The sequence below is a fragment of the Vigna unguiculata genome, chromosome 8 (assembly GCF_037176805.1).
Source record: "Vigna unguiculata cultivar grain cowpea cultivar isolate G323 ecotype 2 chromosome 8, ASM3717680v1, whole genome shotgun sequence".
Classification (NCBI taxonomy): Eukaryota; Viridiplantae; Streptophyta; class Magnoliopsida; order Fabales; family Fabaceae; genus Vigna; species Vigna unguiculata.
This window is the reverse complement of record NC_140799.1, coordinates 23217559-23234866: the sequence shown is the minus strand read 5'-3', so window position 1 is coordinate 23234866 and position 17308 is coordinate 23217559. Positions and strand designations below refer to the sequence as shown.

The following is a 17308-nucleotide window of genomic DNA, read 5'->3' as shown; positions in this document are numbered from 1 at the left end:
AACTCTAGAATCCTTAGTTGCAACTTGGAATTGCTATGAAAAAGAGACATCTAATGATTTACTCCAACGAATTAGAAGTGCTTGGGGTAGTGTGGTGTGTGCAAAAAAGGACTCAAGGCGATTGGTAGTAAATGAGAAGATTTCTTATCAACAATGGGTCATAGATAAGGTTAAAGTGGGGAAGCTACCTTTCAAACCAGTTGCTTTCCTGCCAGAAAAACAGCATGATGTTAAGAGTTGAGGATTTGAGTTGACGAAAGCACCATGCCATATATTTTTTACTATTGGAAATGCAGGGGAATTTTCTTTAATTTGTGCAAAGTTGTTATGTTTCAAGATCATGTGTTCTTTATTCAGTTTAGGTCAGTATTTTTTATTGTGTCTGTATATATTTGTTTTTCATGAGGACATGAAAAAATTCGAGTTTGGGGGAGTTGATACGCTTGATAAATGCTTGGTATTTAAGCTTATTAACCTCTCTTATTTTTCTTTTTTTCATGTGTTTTGTGTTTATTTCTTAGGAAGTTTATTAGTGTTTTGTGTTTTGTTTAGTTATGACTATTTTTCCTTTCTTGGGTCATTGTATAGGAAATTGTATAGGAAAATGGAAGTCTACAAAGTTGTTTGTCTAGACCATTCACCAGTCAGAGCTTCACCACTCACCCAACGAATAGTTTGTCTCACCCAACGAGACATAGCAATTGCATTACAATTAAAGGACCTCTCGCCCAACGAGAGATAAGGATCACCCAACAAGAAGACAATTTCTGGTTGGTTAAGTGTCGAGAATGAAACGAAATGTGTTAGTTTTTTGGTGTGGAAATGCAAGGAAACTCGAAACTTCGGTCTAGGGCACATTTAGGGACAAATCTACAGCAAATTTGTTCATCTACTTATGTGAATTCATCAAATTCGTATATTTTACCAAAGTTACTGACATGGGTCAACATGATTTCTTCCTACCCGAATATACTTAAGCTGGGTCCATCTAAGCTCTGGTGGTCGAGATGTACTCAAACATGTATATTATACATTTTCTATCAATGGTTCTAATCTTTCCAGTTTTTAGGAAACACATATACGTGCTGTTGTATGTGTATTTTGCTACGAAAGTGGTAGAAAGAAAATGTAAAATCAAAGGAAGAAAATGGTAAAAATAAACTATAATAAATTTAAAGACCAATAGTTATTCTTTCTTATAGGAGTTTTACTCCATCGACCTTCCCTAAAATCATTTCATACGATTCAGGACTCAACTAAAGTAATTATTTTAAAATGGTTAGTAGGAACATGAGCTTAGGGATTATATTTCAAAATTGAGTTTGTAAATCTTTAATATATTTTGATCTCAAAATTTAAAAAATGAATTAAAATAATTCTTTTAATCTAATTATGTTAAATTTTTTACGTGTCAAATTTGTTTTCATACTAGCATTTGAGTTGTAGTTGAAGAACGCATTTGACAAGTTAGAAAATTTTAACGCAATTGAGGTAAAATGATTATATCCATTCATTTTTAAAGTTTGAAAATCAAATGTATCAAAATTTTGAACATGAACGAATTTTAGTTTCATGTCAAATTTTATGGACTATAAAAAAATTTAAACCAATAAATAATTGTGTAAAAAAGGTCATCATATATTATCTATAATAAATAATTCGACTTTTATTTCTATTAAATGATTTATTTTTTAAATTAATTTAATAGTAAGAAATAACGTCTAAAAATTATTTAACAAATGGTAGTTTTAAATATTTTAATTGAACTAATTTTCCATGATTTGTGGCAAAGTTTGTTACATTCCAATTTTTCAATTACTAAAATCTATAATTAACGCAAATTAAATAATTAAAAGTAAAACTTCATTTCCATTTTATTGAAAATCTTAATAAATAAAAATAAACATATTGTTTTATAAATCGAGTTTATTGAAAAGAAAAAAATTAAGACTAAAACACTTGATAGCGTCATCCTAAAGCTAGGTTGGGCCAAAGCTTGAAATGATGATTATGATTGATGGTGGATGCACGGAAGCTTGGTGTTGAGAGGAAAGGGCTATTGGTTTTAGTGATTTAATAGTGGCATGAAGGTTGTTTGTAGTACTCTGAGAGAGGTTAAGCCAACTCTAGAGAAAGAGGTGCTAGAGGGACTTCATGGGATGCTCTAGAAGGTGATTGAAAGAAAGATATGGCCCAAAAATGAATTTGGCAGCATAAAAGAAACCTACACTACTTGGCCCTTAATAAATATTCCTAATCTACTAAAGATACTCCATTGTGGCCCAAAAGAAAAGATTTTTGCTACACCTTGCAAAGATTACTCTAACTCTTCATGAAAGTGTTGGTCATGCTAGGGGGTATGTCATCAACACTATTACAAACGTGTCCTGATATTGACCCCTTTCCCTAGGGTCTTGTATCTTTCTCAACACTTGTATTATCATCTACTCCCGTATAAAATACAATCATCATAGGTAAAAACCACAACCACAAACAAGTGAGTGAGCTAACATAAAACAAAAAAAAAAACATCAGTTTTCAAAATATATATAACTTTTCAATAAAAATCATAAACTCAAAAAACACATCATACAAATGTAGACAAAATCTATTTTCTCACACAGTCGTACAAACCACTAGTGATCTCAATGTTAGGAATCGATTTGTAACTCTTGCACGTAGTTTACCAATGGTGTCACTTCCCATTACTCTTCTCGCGAACCCCCGCAAAGTTCACCCCCGATACAACTACACTAGGCAGAGTAACCTTTCATAACCTTTCGCGGAGTCACCACACACACAAACAATAAAACACATTTAAAAAATTGGACCTTTAAAGTCATAATTTAAAAATTAAATCTTTCATTAATAGATACCATAACAACACAAAAACAACAACTATTAGCTCCATGTTTCTCTTTTTGTTCACTTCTTCCTCCTTCCTCTTCAAAACTCAACCTTTAAAACTTTTTCTCTTTTTCCTATATTTGAATTTTAGTTTTACTCTTCCTTTAAATCTACTCAGTTACGTTCTTTCTCACCCAAATGTAACATTCACTTACTTGTTTAGTATGTATATTTATGGACTTCACTCTCACCCTTCAAACCTTGGATACTCTTAAGAGATTTCTCACTCAAGTGTAACACTCACTTACTTGTTTAGTATGTATATTTATGGACTTCACTCTCACCCTTCAAACCCTGGATACTCTTAAGAGATTTTTTATGATACTTTTGATAACCATAAAATATCATATATATCTTTTCTTATCTTTCTAGTTCTCTCCTAAAAATTCTTTAAAATAAAAATAAGAATCATTGTTCTATCTCATAACAACTTTTTAAATAAATTCATTTAAAAAATAACCATCTTGCTTATATTATAATAATTACTTTATATATCTTTTAAATAAAATAAATCTTTTAAATAACTTGCTTATATTATAATAATTATTTTATATATCTTTTAAATAAAATAAATATTTTAAATAATCAGTAAACTATAAATCCTTTTTTAAATAATATAAAATCAATAAACCAAATTCTTAATTATTATCATTTTTTATCTTACAAAGTTTTTTTTTCATTTTCAAAATTTTTCAAAATTTTCTAATTGTGAAATAGGACAAAAACTTCAATTTGTGCTCCTCAATATTATAGATTAGTAAATTGCTTATTTTTTGTTGGAACTTTTTTCAATTGTTATATGAAATGATTTAAATATGTAAAATCATATTATTAATTTAGACTAAATAACATTAAATCAATTACTAAACATTTTTAGTCGGTTTTTCAAATTAATTATTCAAATTTAACTATATTTATGATTTTTATTTTACTTCCTTATAAAAAAGTATTAACAAAATAAATTAAAATGATAAAAAATATAAAATTATATTAAATTTTTTTAGAGAGAAGTTTGAAAAATGTATTTGGGAAATTTAATTTGAGAGAAGACTACACTTGTTTGAGAAACTTAATGAGAGAGAAAAATGAAATGTTTTTATGAAAGTGTTTTGTTGTTTTTGTGACAATTTATTTTATTTTAATTTTTTGAACTTTTTTTGAAAAATTTCTGATTGTGAGATGTGGCAAAATTTTCTTTGTGCTTCTTGCAATTGTATATATTATAGATTATAAATATTATAGATATAGATTATAGATAGATAATAATAGTTTTTAATAAAAACGACATTGCATTTCTAAGATAAATGTAATAAACGTACATAGGTTTTTATTTATATTCTCCATACAAACACAAACTATTCAGATCCCACAACTCCCACACAACTAAATAAAGAGGAGCAGCTTTATAGGCAATAAATTTACATATATCACTAAATTTTCCTATTATTTATCATTTAAAAAAAGTCAACAATCTATTATTTACCAATAAATGATGTCTAAATATGTATACTTCTTCGTGTTCATGATGAAGCGTTAAGAAAATGAGATAATGCCTTGTCAGTATCATTATCATACATAACCAAGGCTTCAGCAACGGTGGTTGACGAAAATCCCATTTCACGCAGAAGGGTATAGCTGTTGACAAATTCCGGAATCTTCGAATGAAAAACGCAAAATGTCAGTGTAAATTAGTAAAGATATTGCGATACATCTTCTGTCAGCTAGTCCTAGTTAGTGGCAATGCAAAATAAAAGACTGGTAGTGTTAGTCTAAAGAACGATAGAGAAATGTAAGAAATAAGGTCCAAAATATCTAACAAAGGACTTAGGGAAATGCTCCAAACAACCCTTGTTGCACAGAAAGGGCTTTCCTTCAATTACATATATGAATGATAGTTTAAGTTTATTTGAACCAGAGGAAAAGCCAATAGTGACAAGTACAAAAGCCCCAATGGAATATGGTCAAAACTAATAGTCTACTCTAACTAAACTTTTAGAGATCTCTTCCATTGAAGGATAAAGCACATCATGAGCATTTAACAATTGTAAATAAAAGTAAGCATATACTGTCCCCATCGTGACACTGGGAGGGGAGGTCAGATACAGAAGACAAACATATCAGCAAGACATAAGCAAAGTTGTATTAAGTGTTCATGTAAGTTATAACTATTTAATTGACAACTTTTATCAATACTGTACACGAAAAGCTCACAATTTCACATAAGATCAGTAGGTTTACTGAAAATATTTGAAGAACCTCTACTAAAAAGAAAACAAGACCACTTGAGTTCAGCATAAAGAATTTAGAAAATTATTTGATAAGCATGATCAACAGAGAAAAAGATACCTGGCATATTTTATTACTCAGATTTGGATATACGTTATGGTTATATTTTTCAGCAGAGCTGCCTCTTTAACAGTAAATACACAGATAATACAAGGATAAAGAACATACCTTGGTTGGATTGTCACCATAATTTGCAACAGCAATGGGAACAGCCTCTCGGTTGAGCCCCATGGCAATGTATTTGCTCACAATGGGATCTGAAACAGAAACCTGTAAAGAAATTAATGTTTGAGAATTGGAAACAACCAAAGATGTCTTGAGAATTGGAAACAACAATCGAACATCATGGACTAGAAAATAATAATGCTGTAAATTCTGGAGAAACACATAATTAACACAAGCTACATTTGCACTGCAACACCATAAATTGGAATTTACTGTAAATCAAGAAGTTACCTTTGGCGAGACTGATTCCGTAACCTTAGTTGGAATATTTTCCCTTCCAAACTTGCTCCAATTTGGGTTTTCCTTATTTGTCTCAGAGAGGATTTTTCTCTCCAATCCAAAATCAAACTGGAAGTTGCTACGTTGAATATCTCCAGAATGTGGTAACAAATGGGGCTACATAACAACATTAGAAAAACCAGAACTGTCAAATCTGCTCAAGCCACTGATAGGAGCTTGCATCCTTTTATACATGGCAAGGGACAGTACAAAAACAATGCAATTTAAGTAATAGAAAAAGTTCTTATCAGCTAGCCAAATAAGTATAAAAAATTTATAAACAATGTAGTTAAAATCACAAATTAAACAGTTGAATTGTCTCGTTTTGCGATTTCACGAGCCTTGTGGGAGTCTGTACACAAGCAGAATAAGTTTTCTGTGTGTGTGATCAGAAATATCCTCATGTAATATGATGGGCCCAAAGAGTAAATGGGCCTAGTGAGCCTCTAGCCATTGAAATGAAGAACAATTCAAGATGGGGAAGGGTATATGAGAAAAGAAGAGTTGGGATAATGACGTGGTCTGATTAGAAGAGCAGTTAGGTAGAGGAGATAGAGAAGAGGAATGTCTTCTTATTTTTAGTATTAGCTGTGGAGAGAAGCGAGTGGGTGGTTTTTTGCAGTTTGTTGAATAGAGAACCTTGTTGGTTACTCTATAGGAGCCTAGATATGGGCAGTAGGATGGGTTATCTTGTTGTATTTTCTTCTTTTGCAAATAAATCTGAGTTGTCTTATATTTCATTCACCTATTCTCTTTTGTTCCTTGTTTTGTGGTGTGGATCTATATCAATTGATTCATGTGTTGTTAGTAGTACGGCATGTACGTCCCAGCCAAAGTGCTTTCTCCAGCCTGGTGATATTGGTGAACAAAGTATAACCAATGGAAAATATATGGACAGATTGGATTGTACGAACATATGTGCCAAGCTTAGGTAAGCTATCGAGCCCTTAATAAGGCCACTATTCCAGACAAATTTCTCATACCGCTTATTTAGGAACGCTTTGATGAATTACATGGTGCAAGGTATTTCTCCAAACCGAACTTAATATCAAGATATCACCAGGTTAGAATGAGGGAGGAATACATACACAAGACAGCGTTTTGGACTCACGAAGGTCATTATAAGTGATGAATATAGAGAAAATAGGGTGAGATTAATATTCCTTGTGTAGAAAATACACATAAATGTTGTATTTATAATAAAAAAAATATGGGCTAAGCCCAAAATAAATATGAAGAATAATAACAATAGAAACAGAAAATAAGATATTAAAGATATCTTAACAATAAGTATCTTATAATGCCATTCGGAGACTTGCTGAGAAAAGAAGCCTTGGTGTTTTTTCTATGACATTCTTGTCTATAGCAAGGGATGGGAAGAACACTTGCAACAATTAATAAGGGGCTTGAAATTCTGAGACATCAGTTATATGCCAACTGGGACAGGTGAAGTATCTAGGTCACATAATCTTTATTCACTAGGTTACGGTTGATCTGGCAAAAGTCAGTAGTGTAGTGCTACTGCTATATTCCTCCATTCAATACCGTGGGCTTTATTCATCATTTCCGAAAGATTTTTTGTTTTACACAATTTCAATTATGCTCTGATCTCCTCCCATAGTCCATTAGAAAAATTCTCATCAAATATTGTTCATCCAACCCCTGAATAACCTCTAGCAAATCTTTCAAATTCAGTGATGAATTCATTTACAAACTTCTCCTAGTTAAGAGCCACCAACGACTCAAAAGGATCTCCTATCAAGATTGGTTGAAACCTTTGGATGAGTGCATTGTTGAAACTAGTCCAAGATTGGTTTGGATTGCATATTTCCCACCACTGAAACTGCAATAAAGCAATTCCTTCCATTGCCACCATAACAACCTCCATTTTCTCTTCTTACACTCCTTTCGATCAGAGCTATCTTTCCACTTTACCTATTCACCCCATAGCATGCTCTCACTAAAAATCTGGAATATTCACACACACACACACACAAAGTGTTACACACAGTGTTTGGGATTTTCCATTTCACACACACACACACAAGCTATAACAACAAAATAACTATTTTCCTTCACCCTTACTTTCTTCCTTCCTAGACCTTTAGAGTGATCAAGATAACAATTTTCAGTTTTCTAACTTTAGGGTGTTTGGGATTTTCCATTTCAGTATTTTGTATAGGTTGCCTTTGAGATTTCCTTTTGCTCCCTATCTCTTCCTCTTTGTCGCATACCACTGGGGTCAATTTACAGTATATGTGTGGGTGCAAACCAGACCTTACAAGTCGGTTTTGTGGGGTTGAGTTAGCCTTAAAGTTCATTTCTTAACATAGTATCTAGAGCCTAAAGCTTTTGATAGTTAATATTTGAATTTTGAATTCATTGAGAGAAAATACTCTTGCTTCTTGACATAGAACACTTGTTCTTATCAAAGATTGAAATCATTGTGACGAATCTTCATTTACTCATCAATTTGCTAGATTGTAACATTTCCATCTCTGTTTTATTTTCGAGGTTCTTTTCTGATTTTCTTTGTTTATACTACGCGAGGAATAAAAAATTCAGAAATGATCGTACTTTTTCCTAGATAGGATCGTATCATCTGAGCAGTGATCAACTGCCGAGGTCGCCTCCTTCTCCTTTTTCAGGATCTGTGCTTGCTGACTTGATTGGAGAACCTTGGCTTTTTTAGAGTTTTTCTCTCTCCATGGCTTCTTTCGCTACCTCTTTTGATACAGCAGGCCAAGCTTCTTTTTTCAATGAATTTCTCCATTGGTATGAGGATTATCAGAACCCTAGTTCCACTGCTTTTGTTGAACACACATGTATATCTTTTGTTGGCCTAACTCAACCTTCTTCTTTTAGACCTTAGGTTCTCGACTCCTGTGCTACAAATCACATTATTGGTAACAAATATTTGTTTTCTACTTTATCCTCCCCAGACCGGATAATTTACCTACGGTTACATTAACTAATGAGTCTAGGCTGTTATCTCATGGTGTTGGTATTGTTAATCTTTTTCCATCTTTAACCATTGGAAGGATTGGATGGTGAGAAGCCTAGTCCAACATGAGGATTGCTCTTAGACACTCCTAGATTGATGAGGAGCACCTTTGTTTGGGAAAGAAAAGCCTTGGACGCGTGGCCCAAAGGCTTGGGCAGCACTTGGAGAGGAGAGAAGACCTTGTTGACCTTCTAGATAGATGGTCCTTGGAGAGCAAGGATTCTTCCCTAAGTCACTCTAGGTTGCCCTATCATCTTAAAAACATACTCTGTTTTATTGCTTAAAAGTCCCCTACCCATGCCTATATAAGGGAGTCTCACCACCACTTGTAAAGGCTTGAATATTTTGAGAAAAATACACTTTGTGTTCAGCCTTGGAGCTTGCCCTTTTAGAGTGTTCTAGCTCTTAGTCTTATCTTAAACCTTAGTTCAAGTGGTGACAACCACCACTCATCTTGGGTTGCTAAATGGTGTGCCTCCTCCCCACTCCCTAACTCCTTCTATTCTATCCCCTTTACTTGTCTCCTTTTATTGCTTCGCTTTTTTGTTTCAATTGAACCCTTTTCTCATCTCCGGTGAGCTCTTATGAAGTGAACTTTCACACTTAGATAGCCTATGGGATTATCTTCATGTCCAATGGGGATCTTCCTTGTGACTTTCTTAATCACATAAACACCTTGCACTATAAAAGCTATAAGATGAACTCACATCAAATTCAATTTAATTGAGTATTTAAAGTGTGATTCAGTGTGATTCGAAGGTATTCATATTGTTTGTTATTTAATTTGCATACATATGAATCTATACAAGTTTAGTAAGACATCAAAATCTATGTTACAATCCCGCAATTTACAATCTTTTAACCTCTTCCTGATCCTAAGTACAATCTCAACTATGACAACCATGATATAAATAACATAGAATCAATTGCTCTTGCTAACTGCCATCCGCCATAATAAATCTTACAATAGCCATCTCATAAGCCAATCTTCCAAAAATTCTTAAACATTTCAAAGCAAAGCAACAAACAAAAATTAGACAACCAAAGACGAGACAAGTTCAGCAACCCAGCCATCGAGATTCCAGATAGGGAAAAATGAAAAATCTGAACAGATTAACCTCCCACAGCAGCTAGTGTTAATAGGAATTGCAGCATAAGGATCCAATTAACTAAGGAAATAATATTAATACGACAAAGCAAAAGGAGTGGAAAAAAAACTTCACTTTCTAGCGTATCACAAGGAAGAAAGCGTCCAAACGGGGCAATCATGACAAAAACAAGGTCTAAATGCGCATAGCAGAGGAAACATCCCAATTAAAAATGGCACTCAAATGCAGAATGATTGGTGTTCACGCACAAGCATCGAGGACCCAATATTAAAAAGTCAAGGTTATACAATTTTCAGTTATAGGTATGTTTTGAAAAGCATCTTTTCCGGAGAACAGTAGGTTATCTATTAAAAGCCCCCATCAGGACATTCGATAAAAAAATCACATTATTTTTCACCAAAAATAATTAACCAACACACCGAATCTTAAATTTAACAACTTAATCTCAGCAAACGTTTCATATCCGAATCTCAATTTCAGCAAAACTCACCGGCGGAGTGATCCTATATTCTGGCTTTATGAAAACTCTAATACCCAATCCCGCTGCAGATTCAAAAACAGAAAAAGTCAACACAACCAATCAATAGAATGAATTTGCGTATTCAATGCATGCAATAAACTCCCTTATTTCTCTGATTGAAAATATTGAAAGATGGGAGAGAGTTGTAACTTACGAGAAGAGGAAGGAGGAGAAGAGTGGTGCGGGTGGGAGGGGCGTGCGGCGGCGTGGCCGTGAGGGGCGATCTTAGGGTACATTTGGTGGGAGGATGGAGAAGAAGAAGAGTTGTAGAGTGGAGGTCCGGTCCTGAAATCGTAGTCCATCACCTACGGGACAAGACGATTGAATTTTCAGGAAGCGTAATGTGAGCCAGCCAAGTGATGCGTCAAATAGTTGCCAACACCCCGTAGATTATTAATTATTAGAAATCCTAATTAACTATTTGCTTTAAATCTTAATACGCACGGTTCTTTTTTTCTTCTGTTTTATATAAAATAATAATATAATATTTATTTAAATTAATTTAAAAATTATATATTTAATAATTAAAAACATTAATAATAATATTATAAATAAGGCTTAAATAGTCATTTGGTCATAGTTTTGGTCGACTTTTTTCACTTTGGTCCTACTTTTGAAATGGTTTTCAATTTGGTCCTACTTTTCATTATATTTTTAAAATCAAGTCCTTTTTGCTAACACCGTTAAAATAGTTAACGGAGATGAACAGTAACCGCCACGTGTCATTTTGTGTTTTTTTTATTTTTTTAAATATTTTTTTAATATTTTTTATTTTTTTATTTTAAAAAAATGTACACATGTCATGCTACGTGTCATTTTTGTGATTTTTTATTTTTTTTATTTTTTTATTTTTTTTTTAATTTAATTTTTTTAATTTTAAAAACAATCCACGTGTCAAGCTAATATCATGCCACGTGTCATAGTCAGTTTTTTATATTCAATTTGGTCCCAATATTCGTTAATTATTTTCAATTTGGTCCTATTTTTTTTTTAAATTAAACATTTTTGTTCCTTTCCATGAGACAAAATTTAATTTGTATATATTAAAATGCATATTTTTGTTAAATATTTTTAATTTAGAATTAACGTTAGTTTAAAATTAAAACGAAAAAAAGCAATAACACCATTAATTTAAAATTGGTTAAAATACTCCCTTGGTCCATGTTTTTGTTGAAAAATCTCAAATAGGTCCTAAGATTTTTTTTAGTCTCAATTAGGTCCATATTTTTGAAAATGTGTTAACGGTGTTAAGGATAGGTCACGTGTCAACTTCTCATTTTTTTTTTTAATTTTTTTTTGAAAATTATTCTTGTCACGTGTCACATTAATATTGTGTCACGTGTCAAGTCAGTAAGGTGACACGTGTCAAGTCATTGTTTGAATATCAATTTAGTCCATATATTTGTTATTTTAATTATATTTCAGTCCATTCTTTTTTCAATTTTCAATTTCATCCTTTCCAAATTGAGATCAAATTTAACTTTTATATAAATTTTATAATGATATTTTTATTAAACATTTTAATAATATTAAGTTATTTTATATTTTGTTTTAAAATTTTAAAATATTTATTTTAACTTGTTACAAAATTGTTTTAAAAAATTTATATACAAATGTTAGAGTTGGTTTAAAAATAACAATTTTATAAATTTAAATATAAATTTTTAAAACAATTTTGTAAAAAGTTAAAATAAATATATTAAAAAAATTAAAAAAATGGACTGAAATGCAATAAAAATAACAAATATATGGACCAAATTGAGATTGAAACAATGATTTGATATGTGTCACCTTACTGACTTGACACGTGGCACAATATTGACATGACATGTGGCATGAATAATTTTCAAAAAAAATTAAAAAATTCAAAAAAAATTCAAAAAATTTCAAAAAAATGTGGAGCTGACACGTGGCACATCCTTAACACCGTTAACACCATACTAACGAAATGGGTCTAATTGTTACACATCTTCAAAAATATGGACCTAATTGAGACTAAAAAAAATCTTAGGACCTATTTGAGATTTTTCAACAAAAACATGGACCAAGGGAGTTAACCTTTAAAATTTTAAGAGGTTAAAAATATTTAATTTTAAACCAACTCTAATTTTAAATTAAAAATATTTAATAAAAATATGTATTTTAATAAGAATATTCATATAACTGCACTTAAGCCACATTTATATACAAATTATATTTTGTCTTTGGAGAGGAACAAAAATACTAAATTAAAAAAAAATATGACCAAATTGAAAACAAATAACGAATATTATGACCAAATTGAATATAAAAATCTGATTCTGACACGTGGCATGATATTAGCTTGACACGTGAATTTTTTTAATTAAAAAAATTAAATTAAAAAAAATTAAAAAATTAAAAAATAAAAATAAAAAATCAATAATGACACGTGGCCTAATATGAGCTTGACACGTGTACATTTTAAAAAATTAAAAAAAATAAAAAAAAATAAAAAAAATCACAAAATGACACGTGGCAGTTACTGTTCACATTCGTTAACGATTTAGACGGAGTTAACGAAAAGGAGTTGATTGAAAAAATATAACGAAAAGTATGACCAAATTGAAAACAATTTCAAAAGTAGGACCAAAATGAAAAAAGTCGACCAAAACTAGGACCAAATGACTACTTAATCCTATAAATAATTATAATTATAAATTTTAAAAGATTAAAATTTATATAATAAAATTATGTAGTACAATAACATTTTGTATAATTAAAAAAATACTTATAATAATAACAACATTATCGATATTATGTTAACATTATTAATATTAATATTAATACTAAAACTAACATTAACAACGATAATTTATAACTATATATAAAAAAATACATATTTTTGGTGTCCTCTTTAATTTTTTAAATTTATCTTCTTATTATTATTTTTAAATTAAAATAATTATTTTTATAAAAAAAAAAGTTACTTTTCAGTTTTATCATTTTACTAATTTTAGTAATTAATTTTTATTTTAAATAATTATTTTGATGTTAAGATAAATCAATAATAAAATAAATAAAAAGTGTAAATAATTGAGATATACTTCTGTAATAAATAAAAACAAAATGTGTGTCTAACTATTATAATAATAATAATTATTATTATTATTATTATTATTATATCACTATAATAATATCATGTAGTAATATATTAATAATAAATACCATTATAGTAATATAATAATAATTATTATTATAAATGCTATATAATTATCATTATAAAAATATTATTTTTTGGTTATTTTAATTTACTAATTTTAGTAACTACTTTTTGAGTTCAAAAATTTAAAAATAAATCAATAACAAGACAAATAAAAAATACAGGTAATTAAGATATGATCCCCTATTAAATAAAAGTAAGATTTGTATCTCAATATAATAATAATAATAATAATAATAATAATAATAATAATAATAATTTATTATTATTATTATTATTATTATAATATAACAATATCCAGTAATAAAAAAATAATAATAATAATACAACAACAACATATGTGTAAAGATATACACATCTTTAGTGTCCTCTTTGTTTTATATTTTTATTCTATTAATTTTTTTAAAAATTTAAATAATTTTTTATAATAAAAAAATTCTTATCCATTTTATTATCTTACTACTTTTGTAACTATTTATTTGAATTCAAATAATACTCAAATGTATACATTAAAAAAACAACACAATAAATAAAAAAATTGCAAAGTAATCATAATAAACAAAAGTAAAATGTGTGTTTAATAATAATAATAATAATAACAATAGCAATAATAATTATAATAATATCACTATAATAATATCACTATAATAATATCCCGTAGTAATAATAATAACAACAATAACAACAATAATAATAATATCATTATAGTATTATAATAATTATTATTATTAAATGCAATATAATTATCACAATAAAAAAATATTTTTTTATTAATTTACTAATTTGAGTAACTACTTTTTAAGTTTAAAGATTTAAAGATAAATAAAATTTTTAAATTTTATTATTTTACTACTTTTGTAACTACATATTTGAATTCAAATAATACCCAAATGTAAATGTATAGATAAATAAACAACACAATAAATAATAAATTATAAGTAATTGAGATATGCTCTCATAATAAACAAAAGTAAAATGTGTGTTTAATAATAATAATAATAATAATTATTATAATAATAATAATAATAATAGTAATAATACTATCACTATAATAATATCTCATAATGATAAAAATATTAATACCAATAGTAATAATAATAATATTTCATATTGATAAAACTAATAATAATAAAAAATTATTATTATTATTATATAGTAATATAATAATAATATTTATAATAGAAATAATAATACGTTTATAGAAATATAATAATAATAACCATTATAAATACAGTATATAATAAAATAATATTTTTTCAATTTTATTAATTTACTAATTTTAGTAACTATGTTTTAGAAAAAATATTTAAAGATAAATCAACCACTAAATAAATAAAAAAATATGAAGTAAATAAAACTAAAATATCTGTTTATCTATACTAATAATAATAATAATAATAATAATAATAATAATAATAATAATAATAATAATATTATTATTATTATTATCCGGTGATAAAAGAAATAATGATAATACAAAATCATAAATAAAGAATATTTATAATTACAATAATAAATATAATAATATTCACAATAAAATATTAGTAATAATAAAAATTAATGTGACAAATAAAATAAAAATATTATAATATGATAATTATGAAAATTATGAAAATAATATTAGTATTAACGATTCTAGTAATAATAAAAATAATAGACAAAATAACAATAACAATAACATTAATTGTAAAAATAATGTTAATAATAATAATAAATAATGGAAAAAATAACAATAATACAAAAAATATTGAAGTAAAAATAATAATAATAATCTATAACAATATATAAAGGGGATTTCCCTTTTTGTGTCCACATTTCAAAATATCCATTTTACCCTTTAAATATAATAATTTATTAAATTTTTAAAAATTGACCGTTACTTTTACAAGATTTTTATAAAATCGGATATCTCTGCTTCTTCTCTTCGTCTTTATTTATTAATGATTATTCTTTCATTTGTTATCATATATTTTACTTCATTTTTAATAAATATAATTTTAATTTATATATTAACTTAATAACATTATAATATTATCTTGTACTAATATAATAACATGCATATTTAAAAAATGCATACATACAGACGTTATCGCGCCTGTGTTTACGCTAATAATAAAATAATAAGAATAATCTAATAATAATAACAATAATATAATCATAGTGGCATTTTCGTAAATATTGGTAATGGTATTTTCGTAGATAGTGGATGATAGTAAGGTTATTTATGAGTGGCATTTTTGTATATTCAGAAAAGTAGAAAGGACGTTTCAGTAAATTGCGTAGTATAGGATGCAAAATGACCAAATAACTAAAAATATGTATGTGTTAAAATTTTAAGTAGGGATAAATTGGTATTGTCCACGGTACTTTGTTTTCTTATATTTATAGTAGATAGTAGAAATGTTCTTATTTTTGTTTCAAAATTTTAATTAGATGTTCAGAATTTAAGTTATTTCTACTAGGTCTTACTTTTTAAATTTAAAAGGAAAATGATAGGTTGACATCTTTATTTTACCACTTTTTTAATCACCATACTTGGCATGAGCAATAACATTTTTATTTTAATTTTCAATTTAGTTTTAAAAATTGTCCACACTGGCACATGAGAATGAAATTCGATTCTGCGTTTCGACACTAAAATTGCATTCTCGTTCCCCCTCTTTTCCAATCCCATTTTTGAACTACGAAACCCATATTTCAATCTTATTTTTGAACTCTCGAATCTCATTTTTGAAACCATTCTCTTGTTCTTGAACCATATTTTGTTGCTATTATCGAACCCTATTCTCGTGCCATTCTCTTACCCTAAACCACGCAAACAAAACCCTTCCTTTGTAGTCTGAAAAATTGTCATTGTCGAACACCGAAAGCTGCCATTGAAGAATCCCAACCCCATTCCTTTGCACCCACGAACGATTCTAATGATTGTGCGTGTTTGGGGAGGTTTTAATTTAGTTTCCCCTCACCTTTTGTTGACAACCCCTCCATATTTGTGTGAAGTATTTTTGCGTGGTTCTTGCATAACATTGGGGGTTCTCGTATTCATCTTCTTCCTCGGTAGAGATTCCGTTAAAATGTAAATGCATTTGTGTAAAAACTTTCCTAGCCCATTCTTAAATTTAACTTGCAACCCAAGACTAATTAATTTGTAACTTACAAGTAGATAATAAAATCACAGATTGGGAAAGTGCTGCTAGAAACACAATTCCCTCCATACTTGTTGTACGCTAGCCTGTGCAGACCAATAACACACCCATCCCACTACTTTTAAATTAAATATATGTGCAAGGTAATTCTCAAAATTTAACTTCTATGTTACTTAATGGATGAAGATGAGTACGAGAACCCCCAATGCCAAGCGAGAACCATGCAAAAATACTTCATACAAATATGGAGGGGCCATCAACAAATGGTGAAGGAAAACCAAATTAAAACCTCCCCAAAATCGCACAATCGCTGAAAGCTTTCATGGGTGGAAAGGAATGGGGTTTGGGTTCTTTAATGGCAGCTTCTAGGATTCGACAATGGCAATTTTTCAGGCTACAAGGGAAGAGTTATGTTTGCATGGTTTGGGGTAAGAGAATGGCACGACAATGGGGTTTGGCAATGACACGAGAATGGGTTTCTAGATCGGAGTTTAAGAATGAGAGAATGGTTTCGAAAATGGGATTGAAAGTTCAAATATGGTATTGCAAAATGGGATTTTGTAGTTCGGAGATGGGGTTGGAAAAGAGGGAACGAGAAGGCAAATATTTGAGTAGTATTGGTGCCCACACGCGGAATGGGATTTCATTCTC

At 29.1% G+C, this 17308-nt stretch overlaps 1 protein-coding gene across 1 annotated transcript; it reads right to left on the bottom strand.

The window, feature by feature from the left end:
- Positions 1-4214: 4214 nt before the first annotated feature.
- Positions 4215-10713, bottom strand: LOC114195195 (uncharacterized). The gene is made up of 5 exons (XM_028085586.2): positions 10485-10713; positions 10301-10353; positions 5650-5814; positions 5362-5463; positions 4215-4562 (listed from the first exon to the last, which is right to left on the bottom strand). Exons 1-5 carry the CDS (start codon positions 10630-10632, stop codon positions 4428-4430), a joined length of 603 nt encoding a protein of 200 aa, XP_027941387.1. The 5' UTR covers positions 10633-10713; the 3' UTR covers positions 4215-4427.
- Positions 10714-17308: the final 6595 nt, after the last annotated feature.

Coding starts and splice junctions, on each gene's coding strand:
- LOC114195195 (XM_028085586.2), bottom strand. CDS start 10,632: ATGGACTACGATTTCAGGACCGGACCTCCACTCTACAACTCTTCTTCT. Junction 5,815..10,300: donor AATATAGGATCACTCCGCCG/GTGAGTTTTGCT, acceptor GTTGTTATGTAG/CCCCATTTGTTACCACATTC. Junction 4,563..5,361: donor ATGGTGACAATCCAACCAAG/GTATGTTCTTTA, acceptor TTTCATTCGAAG/ATTCCGGAATTTGTCAACAG.